Raw genomic sequence first — 14,522 nt, 5'->3', positions numbered from 1 at the left:
AGCAGTAGATGGGACATGTTGGGTAGCGCTACTATAGTGTGGGTGGGTTCTCTATAGAGCAGTAGGTGGGACATGGCGGGCGGGTTTTCTATAGAGCAGTAGGTGGCACATGGCAGGCAGGTTCTCTATAGAGCAGTAGGTGGGACATGGCGGGCGGGTTTTCTATAGAGCAGTAGGTGGGACATGGCGGGCGGGTTCTCTATAGAGCAGTAGGTGCCACATGTCTGACAGGTTCATGGTGGAGCAGTAGATGGGACATGTTGGGTAGCGCTACTATAGAGTGTGGGTGGGTTCTCTATAGAGCAGTAGGTGGGACATGGCGGGCGGGTTTTCTATAGAGCAGTAGGTGGGACATGGCGGGCGGGTTTTCTATAGAGCAGTAGGTGGGACATGGCGGGCGGGTTTTCTATAGAGCAGTAGGTGGGACATGGTGGGCGGGTTTTCTATAGAGCAGTAGGTGGGACATGGTGGGCGGGTTTTCTATAGAGCAGTAGGTGGGACATGGCGGGCGGGTTTTCTATAGAGCAGTAGGTGGGACATGGCGGGCGGGTTTTCTATAGAGCAGTAGGTGGGACATGGTGGGCGGGTTTTCTATAGAGCAGTAGGTGGGACATGGTGGGCGGGTTTTCTATAGAGCAGTAGGTGGGACATGGTGGGCGGGTTTTCTATAGAGCAGTAGGTGGGACATGGTGGGCGGGTTTTCTATAGAGCAGTAGGTGGCACATGGTGGGCGGGTTCTCTATAGAGCAGTAGGTTGCACATGGTGGGCGGGTTCTCTTTAGAGCAGTAGGTAGTGACCTATAGTCAATCAGTTTGAATAACTGGAATATTCCAACATCATTTTTTGACTTGCCAAGTTAGCAATGGGTGCAACTTGTCATGCAATTTCCAAGTTACATGCCAGGTTGCACTCTGTTGTTGGCAATGGAACTGTTCAAATCTGTGTGACTCCAACTTTGTGGCGTCACGCAGATTTTTTTTTTTTTTTTTGGGGGGGGGGGGGGGGGGGGGCTCCTGCACTTTTTATATACTTTTTTGTGATTTTTCAGGTGCAAATTGCATAGATGTCTGTCAAGTCACACCTAAAATCGCACTGACCTGTGGCTTTGAAATTGTGCTACTTCAAGTGAAATCAGTCGCATTGTGTGAATGGGGGACCCTGAATCCCATGTCCGTGTGATTGTGATCATTCTGGTTTGTGGCCACACACAATCATGTTGTACAATTTGCGTTGCAATCCAACATTTCACTGTTCCATTGCCATAAGAGTACCTGTTGATCTTCTGTGAAGATTGATGGAGCGCACACCTTAAATGTGCTCATTAAATCGTAAAAAGCTGGTTTGCCAAACTAGCTTGTGTTTTGGTTGTGGATTTGGTATTGCCGGAGTACCATTGCAATGAAGGAATGGCTGTACTGTATATTTCTCTATACTTTCTTTGCATTTCACACCATGAAAATTTAAGTCAAAAAAATACAAAGACTGTAACCACAGACATTTCACATCTTCCTGAGAGCGTGACTTCCGCATTGAGACCCTTCTTCACCTTCAGTCATTTATTTTTTGTATCTTCCGAAAAAAAAAAAACAACCTAGCAGCCTGATTGGTATATACGGCAAAGTGGTACCCTGGCTTTGTTTGCTGCCTAGATAACTGTACTTTTAAGCCTAGTTCACATGGTCCGACCTTCGCCTGGCATCATCCGATTTTACTAGAAGCCAATGGACGTTTGGCAGCCGGTCCGACAGTGACCCACAGGTCTGATCAGTACTTGGCCAAAGGCAGAAGGTGCTGATCAGTGTTCTGTGGGGGCGGGAGGGGTGTCCTCATTTCAGAACACAATAGCTCAACAGGGGTGATCAATGTACTAACATTGGATTATTGGTACAGCAGCTCTAACCTGAGCTGTCAATTTTGTTGGGTTGAAAGTAAAAATAATCTAGTGGTGTGTACGAGGCTTTGGTACAGTTATATCTAAATTGTAGTCCCCGCCCAACCCACCCTGAACCTCCTCAACTTGTCTATGGGTATCTTTGCTATGGGGCCACTGGGTGCCACAGTCACAAATCTTCCCTGCCGGGCTACTATGCACTGTATATTACTATTCCTTTTTATGTGAAGTCCTTTGGTTTAAAGAGGGATTTCACTGTGAAAAAAAAAATTAAAAGCCAGCAGCTACAAATACTGCAGCTGCTGACTTTTAATAAATGGACACTCACCTGTCCCGGGGTCCAGCGATGCCGATCGATCTCTCGGCGGCTGCCGCCACCATTCTAGGTGAGGGAATCGGGAAGTGAAGCGCTGCGGCTTCACTTCCCGGTTCCCTACTGCACATGCGCGAGTCGCGCAGCGCAATAGGAATTGTCCGCGCTGTCACTGGGACCCGTGTGTGTGTGTGTGTGTGTCTGTGTCCCAGCAGACAGCACGCAGGGACAGGAAGAGGCATAGACTCCTGTGGGAGTTTATGCCCGGAAGTGGGTGTAAATACCTGTCTTTGACAGGTATATCCACCCCCCCTCCCCCCTGAAAGGTGCCAATTGTGACACAGGAGGGGGGGAGGGTTCCGATCAGCGGAAGTTCCACTTTAGGGTGGAACCCCGCTTTAAAGTGGAACTATATGCAAGACTTTTTTTTTTTTTTTTTTTTTTTGCCATCGGTGTCCCATTGGGGAGATTTCCCTTCACTTCCTGTCCCATAACCAAGCAGGAAGTGAGAGAAAATCCCTGCAAATTAAAGTGGAAGTAAACTTGTATTTTAAACAAATGGCTGACAGGCAGGTTATTTATGATGGAGGAGACCCTATTGGTCTCTTCTGCCATACACGCATCCTTCTGCCTGTCAGCTGTCATATTCACTGAGCCGCAGTTCAGCAAACATTTAAAGTGTTTTGCCTTTTTTTAGTTATACTGCACACTGTGAGCATGTTGGTGTGCATTAGAGGCTGCCGCAAGCAACCAACATCCTGTATTGTCCTCCCCAGCCTGACTGTCCCTGGCCTGCCCTTTCATTTCTTGTATTTCAGTTCTAATCATGGCTCCGAATCACATTTGAGTGTTGACTGTAAATGCAGCCAGACTAGGAACAGCCTCGTCCAGCCCACTGCTTATATCAGTACAGATGCAGGGTTCAGGAAACCACGCACTTCACCCTGTCAGCCCTTCCCCTGCGCCCATTATCTGTGTAGAGAAGTATGTAATAAAAAAAAAACTGGTTTCATTTCTAAAAAAAAAAGTATATTTTCAGGAAAGGAGGAACTGGGGAAGGCTAAATGTAAGCAGACAAAACCTCAGCCTTAAAGCGGTAGTAAACTCCTGAATAAACATTAGGCCCACATGTGATTTAAAGCAGAGCTCTAGGCTCCTGCAGAAAAAATTAAGCCATCCACAACTAATACTGTAGCTGCTGACATTTTTAAATATTGGGGCACTTACCTGTCGAGGAATCCAGCAGTGTCCTCCCCCGAGCCAATTTATCAATCAGATGCTGCCACTCTCCTGCCATGCGGCTTGGATGTAGAGAAAACCGCATGGGTGTAAATAAGAGTCCAAAAGGTAGCATACACCTCATTGGACTTGGGAGGTTTGTTTGTTTGGTTTTTTTTATTTTATTTTTTTATTCTATTTTATAAACCAGCATAAAAAATAATAATCTGGAGTTTCACTTTGAGGATAACAATTACAAAATTGCAATTATCCCTTTAAGACTAAAGATGGCACTACAGTTTGTTTTGGAATTTTTTGATTTTCAAAGAATTCACCCTTAGTTTTTTCTAAAATAAAGCTGCACATGTATTAGCAGGTACGCGGATGCTCCCTAGTATGAGAATTTTTAATGCAGAAAAACCTCTAAATGAAATGCACTCACATGGAGTTGGTGTAGAATATTTGTATCCATTCCCGTTCCCAGGCCTTATCCCTCAAGTAGGCGGAGAATGTCCCAGCTGGAGTCCAGTGTCACCCAGAGAATCGCCCTGCTGGGAGGGTTAGTATGATGGCTCAGAATGCAAATGTACCTCAGCTGCCCACCAGTAGAGCATGCCGGGGAGTCTGCGCATGCGCACAGCTCTGCACCAAAGCTGGGGCCGCTGCTGGAAGGTAGGACAAGTGCTTAGTGACATGGGAAAGTTGTTGATGCCTGTTACAGAAACGAGACTTTTTTTTGGGGACGTGGTTCCCCACCCCCCACCTTTCAGGTCTCTCCTGTTGGCAGAATACAGTGATCAGTTTTGCTGGCTATAGCCTGTGGCATTGTTCATTTTGGGTAAAACCTGATAGGCTGGTTGGACACTCCTAAATCAGTAGATGGACTTTTGTCTAACCTTCCTTCCCATACATGAATCAAAATTCAAATGTTCCCGGTGTCCTTCTGGAGCTGCAGTACCATTCATTCTAAAACCACATAGACTTGACTTCACATTAGGGTGGAGGCACACAACCTCTATTATATGAAACCTAAAGCACAAGTACGTGGAGCCTAGTCTGCCTAGACCCCCAAATGGAAAGTATCCAACCCTATACCGTGCCATATTAGTACTTGTTTGAACTTGATGGCCATAAGCTGATGCAGATTTCATACCTTGCCTGGCAGGCATGAGGTAGCAGCGGTTGGGGTACCTCCCCGTTCCCTTTGATGCCACTTGTCTTGAGAAGGTCCTGGCTATCATCATGGTTGTCTCCTCCTTGCTGGCTGCGCTGGACAGATGTGGGGGGCAAATTTTGAAGGCATTTGGTCTTTTGACATCGCATCAATTTACAAATGATTTGATTATCCACAATGTCAGAAATTGATGCCATTGTTTCACTTTGTTTTTAAAGTGGTTCTGCACCTAAAAAAAAAAAAATTAAAAGCCAGCAGCTACAAATATTGCAGCTGCTGACTTTTAATAAAATCGCACTTACCTGTCCCAGGGTCCAGCGATGTCGGCGGCAAATGACGAGCGATCGCTCGTCTTGCTGCTGCCTCCGCCGCCATCCTCTGTCAGGGAATCGGGAAGTGAAGCGTTGCGGCTTCACTGCCCGGTTCCCTACTGCGCATGCGCGAGCCGCGCTGCACGTCTCTTCTGGTCCCCACTGTGTCCTGAGAACTGTGTGTTTCCCAGAACACAACGGGGGGTGCGGGGTCTGCGGCCGTCTGCCCGGAAGTGGGTGCAGATACCTGGATTATCCAGGTAACTGCACCCCCCTCCCCCCTGAAAGGTGCCGATTGTGGCACCGGAGGGGGGGGGGATCAGATTAGCGGAACTTCCCCTTTAGGGTGAAGAACCGCTTTAAATGTTATAGTAGTTGGACAGAAGCTGCCAACACATGATTCTACTCTACCAGCAACCTCTCAAAATGAAATGTCGCTTTGATATGGAGTTCACCTTTTTATTCCTCTCATTGACCTTCCCTGACCAGAATAAAATGCATTGGCTGTCCTTTCCAACAATGACTATTGCTGATTCTCTATAGGGTAGATGTTTGCTTAGCATGAATAGGACGTTTATCCCTCTCTTCTCACAATTATGTTCTTTCCATCCGCCTGGTTTGCTAAAGTAAGCATTAACTCTTCACCATCCACGGTGTATAGAAAGCTTTTATCCCTGCAGTAGGTGTATATCCATGCTTGTCACCAATGGGAGAGCAGACGAGGGGAAAAACGCATGCATAAAAGGCAGAACTCCATCCAATACCCTACTAATCCTTGTTATGGATAGTGATGAGGTGTTGGAACCATTTGTTCCATTTTTATTGCCGTCTGTCCCTGTTGCCCTAAAAAGATGGTCGCCAGACTAGGAAGTGGAAGAATCCGAAGTTTTAGGCTTGTCGCTGATCAGAAATAGTGGGGCCTCTTGCATTGGGAACAATTTCTCTTTGGCAGCTGTCGGTGGTTATATATGTATTTTAACTTTCTTCCCTTTTTTGGGGGGGACTTCCACGCACAGCCTGATTGGACAGTGAAGAAGCTGCTACACACCATGTCAAATCTTCTCAATCAGTGTGGTCTTCCTGTCGGAGAGTTTCCTCTGAGCACATGAGAACTGAAGTGGAGGCTTTTATGAAAATAGATTTCAGTACTTGTGTTTGACTTCGTTGTAGGTAAAGTATTCAATTCTTTGAAAGGAATACCCTACAGGATTATTCGGACTTGAGTTCAGCTTTAAGAACCGTTAGGCCTCATTCAAGCTGATGTTGCCAAACCTGTGTTATTATACGTTAGATGACTTGTAAATGGCTGAAATGTCCAGAGCTCCAACATCTCCAGAATACAGACCTTCCTAACCAAGGACACCACAAAGCGTCAGATTCACTCCCTGGTCATCTCTTGTCTTGACTACTGCAACTTTACAGAAAATAAAACGAATGTCCCAACAGGCGGGCATCTTGGTGCAGACTAGACCTACTTTGGGGGGAGTTCACGGAAATGAAACTTTATGGAGCAGATCTGGGTAGTTAACCAATCCGTTTCTATCGTTCGCTTGTAGTTGCGCGTTTGAAAATAAAACCTAGCTGCTATTGCAGACAAGCCACACTACCCATCATCGTGGATTGAAAATGGCCTTCGCCTTGTGGTGCATAACAAGCCAGCTCTTGCTTCACAACTACACTCCTATGACTAAGCCCTGTGGGTGGGGTGAAACGCGTCAGCTTGTAGCCTGGGAAGAGCCGAAGCTAAACTGTTTTCAATTAGCACTTGGGCTGAGGGGTAGTGCAGTGTCTCTGTACTTTGTACTCGGTGGGTATGGATGAACGCCATAGACCAGACACCAGAGCACTATGAATGATGCTTTGAGAAACGCTCCAAGTTACTTGATGGCGTCGCTAGCTGGTGCACAGCTGCTTCAGATTATGGCAGTTCCAACCTTAGTAAATTTCCCTCCTACCTGTCTGTTCTCGATCTTTGACACATGCACAGCTTAAAGTGCTTGTAAAGTAAAGATTTTTTTTCTTAATGCATTCTACGCATTAAAATAAAAAGCCTTCTGTGTGCAGCAGCCCCCCCCCATAATACTTACCTGAGCCCCCTCTAGATTTTTTTGGTTTTAGGTAAAAAAACTATGTACAATTCCTGCATGTGAGAGGATGAATGAAGTTGCGCGTGAGTTGTATCCTTGCAGCATCGCCAATTTATATTGGCCGTAGGTTCTGAACCCAGAATAATGTTGGTCGGTGAGGGAGAGTGCAGATGTTTCATTGATGGAGTATAGTTCCACTTCAAGCCAGAGCTTTATTGGCTTGTTGGATCTGATTGGGTATAGATATTGATTGGATATAAAATGAAATCAATCCGTACTTTAAACAGATGCCTCTCTATTGAATCCCTACCCACCCTAGCAAGGTGTATGAACGTGCTTTGCAGGCCATTATCTCCAAATGTCTTTCTTCTAATTCTGAATACTTTTCAGGAAAGTGACGTGATGAGACACATCACCACATGCATGACATTTCTTGGCGTCTTTGTCAAAACCGGTTACCCAACTTTTTTCTATGCAATCTGTTGAGTAAAACTGTCTATAATTGTGGGAGAAGACTTGACTTATATCAACCCATTCATACTCCTTGCCTAATCTCTTACCTTCCCAATTCCTGGAAGGAAGAGAGATCTCCTAGAGTGGAAAGACAAAGTAAAAATATAACTGGTTCACACCCTTTTCCTTCTCTGTTCAAACCAAAAATGATCTTAATCGTACAATACTAAGTAGTCAGACCCAAAGTTGTTGGTTGGTTGGTGTACTCTCAGCATGGTAACTGTCTGGGATTGGGAAGCTCCTGATGCACAGTTGAATTCGGGAGCTTTCCAATCATGTGACAACCAATTGCGGCGGTCACATGACCTGAATCTCTGCCTCCCGGCATTTAGTACTCTTAAAGGGCCGGGAGACACCAAGGGCTAAACCAGCCAAGATTCTAAACAGTTAATGGGCAGGCAGAATGTACGATCAACTTGGGTACAACCAGCCTGCTGGATTCTCTTGCTATAGCTGCTAGCGATAATTGTGATCCTCTCCCAGTGGGGGGGTGACTTGATCTAATTGGCTGTTTTGTACTTCTGCGCCTCTTATGCTCCCAGCCTTGATATACCAGGATCGCAGGATGCACTAGAGCTGCCACGACGAGTCGACGTAATCGATTAAATACGTTGACGTGCGTGAAAGGCATCGACTCGTCACACATTGCAAGTTGCAGGTCAACTCTGTAGCCTCTGCTGCACTGGTAATGGAGAGAAGACTGAGGCTTCTCTTCATTCATCAACTGAGACATCGTAATCGCAGGAGGTTGCAATGTTTCACTTATGTGAATGGACAGTCGGTGGTCACTGACCACCGAGGGGGACGGCAGCACGGAGGGGGAGAAGAGAGGGGGACAGCAGCATGGAGGTGGACACCCACGGAGAAGAGCGGGAGACACGGAGCAGCATGGAGGGGGACAGATGAACGGAGGGGAGAGAGGGAGACACAGAGCAGCATGGAGGGGGACAGCAGCATGGAAAAGGACGGATGGGGACTGGAGGAGGATAGGGGACAATCAGCAGTGATCGTGTGGGAGAGGAGCACCGCGCTGAAAGCTGTGGTGGGGGTGTTGCTCACAAGCGAAATTCCCATCTGAAAAATCTTGCATGGTTTTTCCGACTGTATTTTGTTCAAGCTTGTCTTGCATACACAGGGGTCACACAAGTTCTCTGGACTTTCGACCGTCAAGAACGTGGTGCCGTACAACACTACGACAAGCCGAGAAAATTAAGTTCAGTGCTTCCGAACCTGCGTTGAATTGTTTCAGATCATTCTTCTTTTTTTTTTTTTTTTTTTCACATCCGGATTGCATACACAGTTGCATTTTCGGATAGGAACTTTTACCGACAGAAAAATGGAGAACCTGTTCTCAATCTTTTGCTGGCTGGAATTCCGCCAGCAAAAGACCGGTGGAGCATACACACGGTTGCATTATCCAACAAAAAGCTCTCATGGGAGTTTGCTGGCGGCATTTCCGATCGTGTGTTCGCGGCATTATAGTAAATGGAATTCAAACACTTAAACTGCTTGCATTGAAAATACACATTTATTGATGTAGAAATAAATACAAAGCAGCATTCTTGTGTGTCCAAGTTCAGCTAGTCGTTGCTTTTTGGGGATTTTCCCTCACTTCCTGTCTGGTGAAGCCAGTGAGTTGGGGGGGGGCTGGCGGGGAGATTTCTGCTTTAACACCAGCTTCCTTCCCCTGCCCCCCCCCCCCCCCCCCCCTTTTGGAGGTGTTTGGGTTTTGTTTGTTTTTTAAGACTATTAAAAACAATTTTCATCCCCTTATCAAAAGTTAAACAGAAACCTTTTGGCTGGAAATGCACTTTAGGTGGGTAAAGTAAACCTGTTGCAAGGACATTTCAGGCCGCCTTCTGGAAATGCTAGTTGCGGGGCCGTCATGGACTTGTTCAGTACTTTGATTCACTGACTCGGAATACAAATGTAGATCTTGTTGAATGTAAGTGTTGAAACCAGAGGGGTCACCAGGCAAATGGCGTTTTCAAAAACTGGTTAAGAACAGCACCTCTTGTGTGATGGGTTTCTGGTAGTTCACGGATTGCATAAATGCTTTGTATCCGGTGTCTGAATTTAAGACTTCTAAGCCAACTATGGCTTTCAAAGGAGTTCCCACAAATGATTCTTCCAGATCCTCCTTTGAGTCGGTTTGTATTGAAGGTCATGGACATTATAGGTGTTCTTATCTCTCTAGAATTTTGCAATTTTTATGATGTGATAATTGGAAGGAATGTCCTCTTCCTGTTGGTGAGAATTTTATTGTCTTGTCACACGGAGACGTTGGCGGACGAAGGTTACCACTGCGTTTTGTATTTCTCCAGTTATGGAATATTACATTATCTTCCTGTATCAAGACTATAAACTGGCTTCTCCTTAGTAGGTGTAATGTAAGATGGAAATTTGAGTCCTAAATTTTTAATCCTTTTCTCATTTTCTATTTCAGTACGGAAACATGAATCCCTCAATGATGGGCCAGGCCATGTCCCATGGAGGCTTCTATGGACAACCTCAGTACCCTGGAGGAGACCCGATGTGGAGCTACTTCACGGCAATAGCTGGACAGGTAAATCTTTTACATGTCTGCTATTTAGATTTCGGTTATACAACATGGGCCTCGTGTGCATGCAAAGGGCCTAAGCCTGGGCTGAATACGGTCATCTGGGGAGGTAGGTGCCATGACAACATCCATCTGTCTTGGCTTTCACACTTTTGAGGTTTTATTTAATAAAAGCTGAAGAGTGCAAAATCTGTTGTATCTCTGGTTTCTTTGCAATCGGCTTCCAGATATCATTGTCAAAGCTTAATTGAACAAAGCTGACTTTAGAAGCTGGCTACCATGCAAAGCTGCTCCAGTTTTAGTAAATCTCCCCCCAGCTGGGTTTACTTGTACCAAAATTCATCTGGTTCAACAGGAGCTGGCTGAACTTTGGTGTGTACCTTTATGCAACAGAAGCGTGTCTCAAGATTGACTTCTTTCACGTGGTCCTGCTAGAAAACCAGCATTCAGTGCATCAAACATCTATGCTTCCCCCACTTCTCGGAGCCTCAGCCACAGGTATTGATGTCACGGCTAAGGCTCCCTCCTCCCCCTGTCACCGGGCCAGGGAGGAGCCTCATGCATGCGCAGTAGGGTTCCCGGCGTGAAGCCAAAAGGGTGCGCTGCCGGGTTCCCTTACTTGCAATGGACTCCAAAATACGTTTTTTTTTTTTTTTTTCCATATTCTGCTCTGAAAATTATGTATGTATAATAGTGTTACTCTAATGTGTCATAGAACAGGGCATGTTCATGTTAACCACTTTATTACCCTATAGATTGCTCCCATGATCCCCCCCCCCCCCCCCCCCCCAAGGAGAAAAAAATAAAATGGGGATGAACGAAGGATGCAGAACCAACCTATGGATCAACTTCTGAATCCATTTTATCATTTAAAGCCGTATCAAACCCAAAAGCAAACTTTATTTTTTTTATATTGTAGCTTACCAATTCTTTGCTGTGATGGCTACATTCGTTTTTCTTTTAGGATTTTTTTTATTTTTTTCCCCATCTGGTGATCCAGTCACTATGTCTGTTTTCAAGAGAACAAGTTCTCCAGCAGAATACCAAATTTACCACTGACAGGAGTGTGTAAAATCATCAGCATTTATTTATCGAACTATTAGAATACAAATTATTAAACTGGGTTTTTTTGCGACATTGAATGAAGCGCTTATTATATCCCTCCATCCCTATAACTGAGATTAAAGAAGGAAGGAGTTTGGACTTGACATGAGGCACGTGACATACAACTGGAGTAAATGTTCAATCCATAAATAACATATTTATCATCACATGACCTAGTACGTGCATGGATATTGATGGGGTGGGGGGGTGTCTCTCATATGTATACAGGAATCAAATAGCACCAGCAGTTTTACAATGTAAAGAGATACAGTTCAGTTATAATACAATAAAATGCAACCAGGTTAAGAAGGCCCCCTTCATAAGGGCTTACAATTTTTTAATATGAAAAAACCAAGAGAAAATGGGTTGAACCCCCCCCCCCCCCCCCCCCCCGGTCTAACATGTCCAAAGGTACCCCTGTCCCCTTGTGTGCTCCTTCATCCAGAGTGGGAAGAGTCTAAGGGCTCATGCACACTCCATCTCTTAGAAGTGGCTCCTACAGGCTTTTGAGTTTTGGCTTTTTTAGTTTTTCCCCACCTGGAAAAACTCCATGTTGGCCAATTTGTCCATACACACTATGGCTTTTCGGGAGTTTACAGGCAGGGTAAAAGCAGCTTTATTTTTTATTTATTTTTTATTTTTTGGTCAGCTGAAGTGTATGCGCTCTAATACAGGAGGTGTGCTGTTGGACAGATCACCGGTTAAAATGGGGGGGAGCATTAAAAAAATAAAAATGCAGGCACTATATGTAAGCTGCAGTATTAGTTTTGGGTTTGATACTGCTTTCAATTCTAGTCTTGTATGTTTTGGGTGCTCTTTTTGCATTGCATGTGTGAGAAATAAAAACCTGACAGTGGTTCTAATCCTTAGCTACTCTGAAACCAAAGTTTTGCCTGTTAGGAGTTCCTGTTTCATGTTTCTTTTGTTATGTGAACAGTTTGTTCCATTGTAGAAACCAGTAGATCTGGTGTTGATAAGGAAGTTCCCTTTCTGTAAAATGGCTAATTGGTGAAAGGTTCACAGATGAGCTTTCTCACACATTTCATGGTTCTGTTTCCTCTGATCAATACTTTATTAATCACTTCCTCTCACTAAACATACCGGAGACAACCACGGCTAAAGACATGCAGAGGCTGGCACCCTGAAAGTGCTGGCTGTCTGGATTATATATAGAGGTCGACCGATATATCGGCCGGCCGATATATCGGCCGATATTTGCCGTTTTTTAAATAATCGGCATCGGCGATTCTGCTGATAAAAAGCCGATTCTGCAGCGGGACTTTGAAATGACTTCTGTAAGAAGTCAGTGTGAGTTGCTGAGTTGTCATAGCAACACTTTCCTCCTCTCTGGGCAGACTGCCAAGAAAAGAACTAAATGATACAATGTTTACACTGAATGAATGAAGTCATCTCTGTGTAGAAGTTCTCAGTTTAACCATTTAAATACTTTCTTACACTTGTTGCTTACAAGTAAAAATCCTGTATTTTCTGCTAGAAAATCACTTAGACCCCCAAAAATTATATATATTTTTTTTTAGCAGAGATCCTAGGGAATAAAATAGCGGTTGTTGCAATATTTTATGTCACACGGCATTTGCACAGAGGTCTTTCAAATGCATTTTTTTGGGAAAAAAATACACCATTTAAAAAATAAAAATAAAATAAAAACAGTAAAGTTAGTCCATTTTTTTTTTTTTTTTTTTGTCCAAAAGTTTTGACTACCCGTTTTTATTTAATATATAGGTTTTTTTTTTTTTTTTTAATCTAGATCATACATACAAGTAAACTGATTGGAGGTTTGTTTTGTTTAATAAATGTTTAAGTGTAAGAAATTTTCTGTATCACTAATGAAGACTGCTTTCACACTGGAGCGGGCAGGCGTTGATGGTAAAACGCAAGTTTTAGCGGCGCTTTACCATCATTTTAGCGGTGCTATTTGGCTGCTAGTGGGGCACATATAACCCAGCTAGCCGCCAAGGAAGAGGTTAAATGCGCCCATGAAGCACCGCTTCGGCAGTGGTGCCCATTCATATCAATGGGCAGGAGTGGTGGAGGAGCGGTATACACCACTCCAAACGTGCTGCTTGGAGGACTTTTTTTTTTAAGATCCTGCCAGCGCATCGCCTCAGTGTGAAAGCACTCTGTCTTTCACACAGACTGCAGGGGAGCCATTTTGCAGGCACTTACAGGCGCTATTTTTAGCCCAAAAGCGCCTTAAAAAACGCCCCATGGGAAAGGTGTGTTAGATCAAGGGGATTAAAAATAAATAAATAAAATAAAATCGGCCTAACATATCGGCCCAAAAAAATCGGCATTATATATCGGCTATCGGCCACCATGATTTCTAAATATCGGCATCGGCATCGGCCAGAGAAAAACCCATATCGGTCGACCTCTAATTATATACCTGGAACAAGTCTGCAGAGTAGAAGTTCTGACTTTGCTGCATGATGCCGATGACTTGATGTCAGAACCAGCATTATATAAAGAATTGTTTTTATAGAAGAGCTCAGCAGTGACAGTCTACATGTTTCTCAGTGCAGGTTTCCTATGGAGACATTGAAAATTTCACTTTCAGGACCAGAGTGACCATGTCCATTCAAACTGCGGCCCATGACTATGACCCAATACCAAATTGTAAAACTAACCACTTCAGCTTTGGATGATTTATAGTGCCTTGCAAAGTATTTACCCCCCTTTGCATTTCTTGTTTTTGTTGCCTCACAACCTGGAATTAACATGGATTGTTTGAGGATTTGCATAATTTAATTTACAGAACACGCCCACGACTTAGATTTTTTTTTTTTTTTTTTTTTTTTGTGAAGCAAACGACAAATGGGCCAATAACAAATTCAATGTGCATACCCCCCAATCAATACTTTGTAGAGCCACTTTTTGTGGCTATCACAGCTCCAAGTCACTTTGGATAAGTCTCCTATGAGCTTTCCACAGATTACGACTGGGATTTTTGCCCATTCCTCCTTGCAAAACTGCTCCAGCTCCTTCAAGTTGGATGGTTTGTGCTTGTGAACAGTAATATTTAAGTCTGACCACAGATTTTCTATTGGATTGAGGTCTGGGCTTTGACTAGGCCATTCCAACACATTTACGTGTTTCCCCTTAAACCACTCAAGTGTTGCTTTAGCAGTGTGTTTGGGGTCATTATCTTGCTGGAAGGGGAACCTCCGTCCTAGCCTCAAATCGCACACAAATTGCTACAGGTTTTGCTCAAGAATATCCCTGTATTTAGCACCATCTTTCCCTCAACTCTGACCAGTTCCCCAGTCCCGACTGCTGAAAAACACCCCCACAGCATGATGCTGCCACCATGTTTCACTGTGGGGATGGTG

At 44.4% G+C, this 14,522-nt stretch overlaps 1 protein-coding gene across 1 annotated transcript in view; it reads left to right on the top strand.

The window, feature by feature from the left end:
• The window catches only part of GCA (grancalcin), a 54,897-nt gene that overhangs the window by 18,239 nt on the left and 22,136 nt on the right, over positions 1-14,522 (top strand). The window contains exon 2 of the mRNA XM_077447577.1: positions 9,955-10,074. Coding sequence (XP_077303703.1) covers positions 9,955-10,074 — 120 coding nt within the window. The remainder of the gene's footprint in view (positions 1-9,954; positions 10,075-14,522) is intronic.

The sequence above is a fragment of the Lithobates pipiens genome, unplaced genomic scaffold (assembly GCF_037356315.1).
Source record: "Lithobates pipiens isolate NorthernLeopardFrog02 unplaced genomic scaffold, aLitPip1_a1.2 Scaffold_22, whole genome shotgun sequence".
Classification (NCBI taxonomy): Eukaryota; Metazoa; Chordata; class Amphibia; order Anura; family Ranidae; genus Lithobates; species Lithobates pipiens.
The sequence above is the reverse complement of the archived record's forward strand: the minus strand, read 5'-3'. Positions and strand labels throughout refer to the sequence as shown.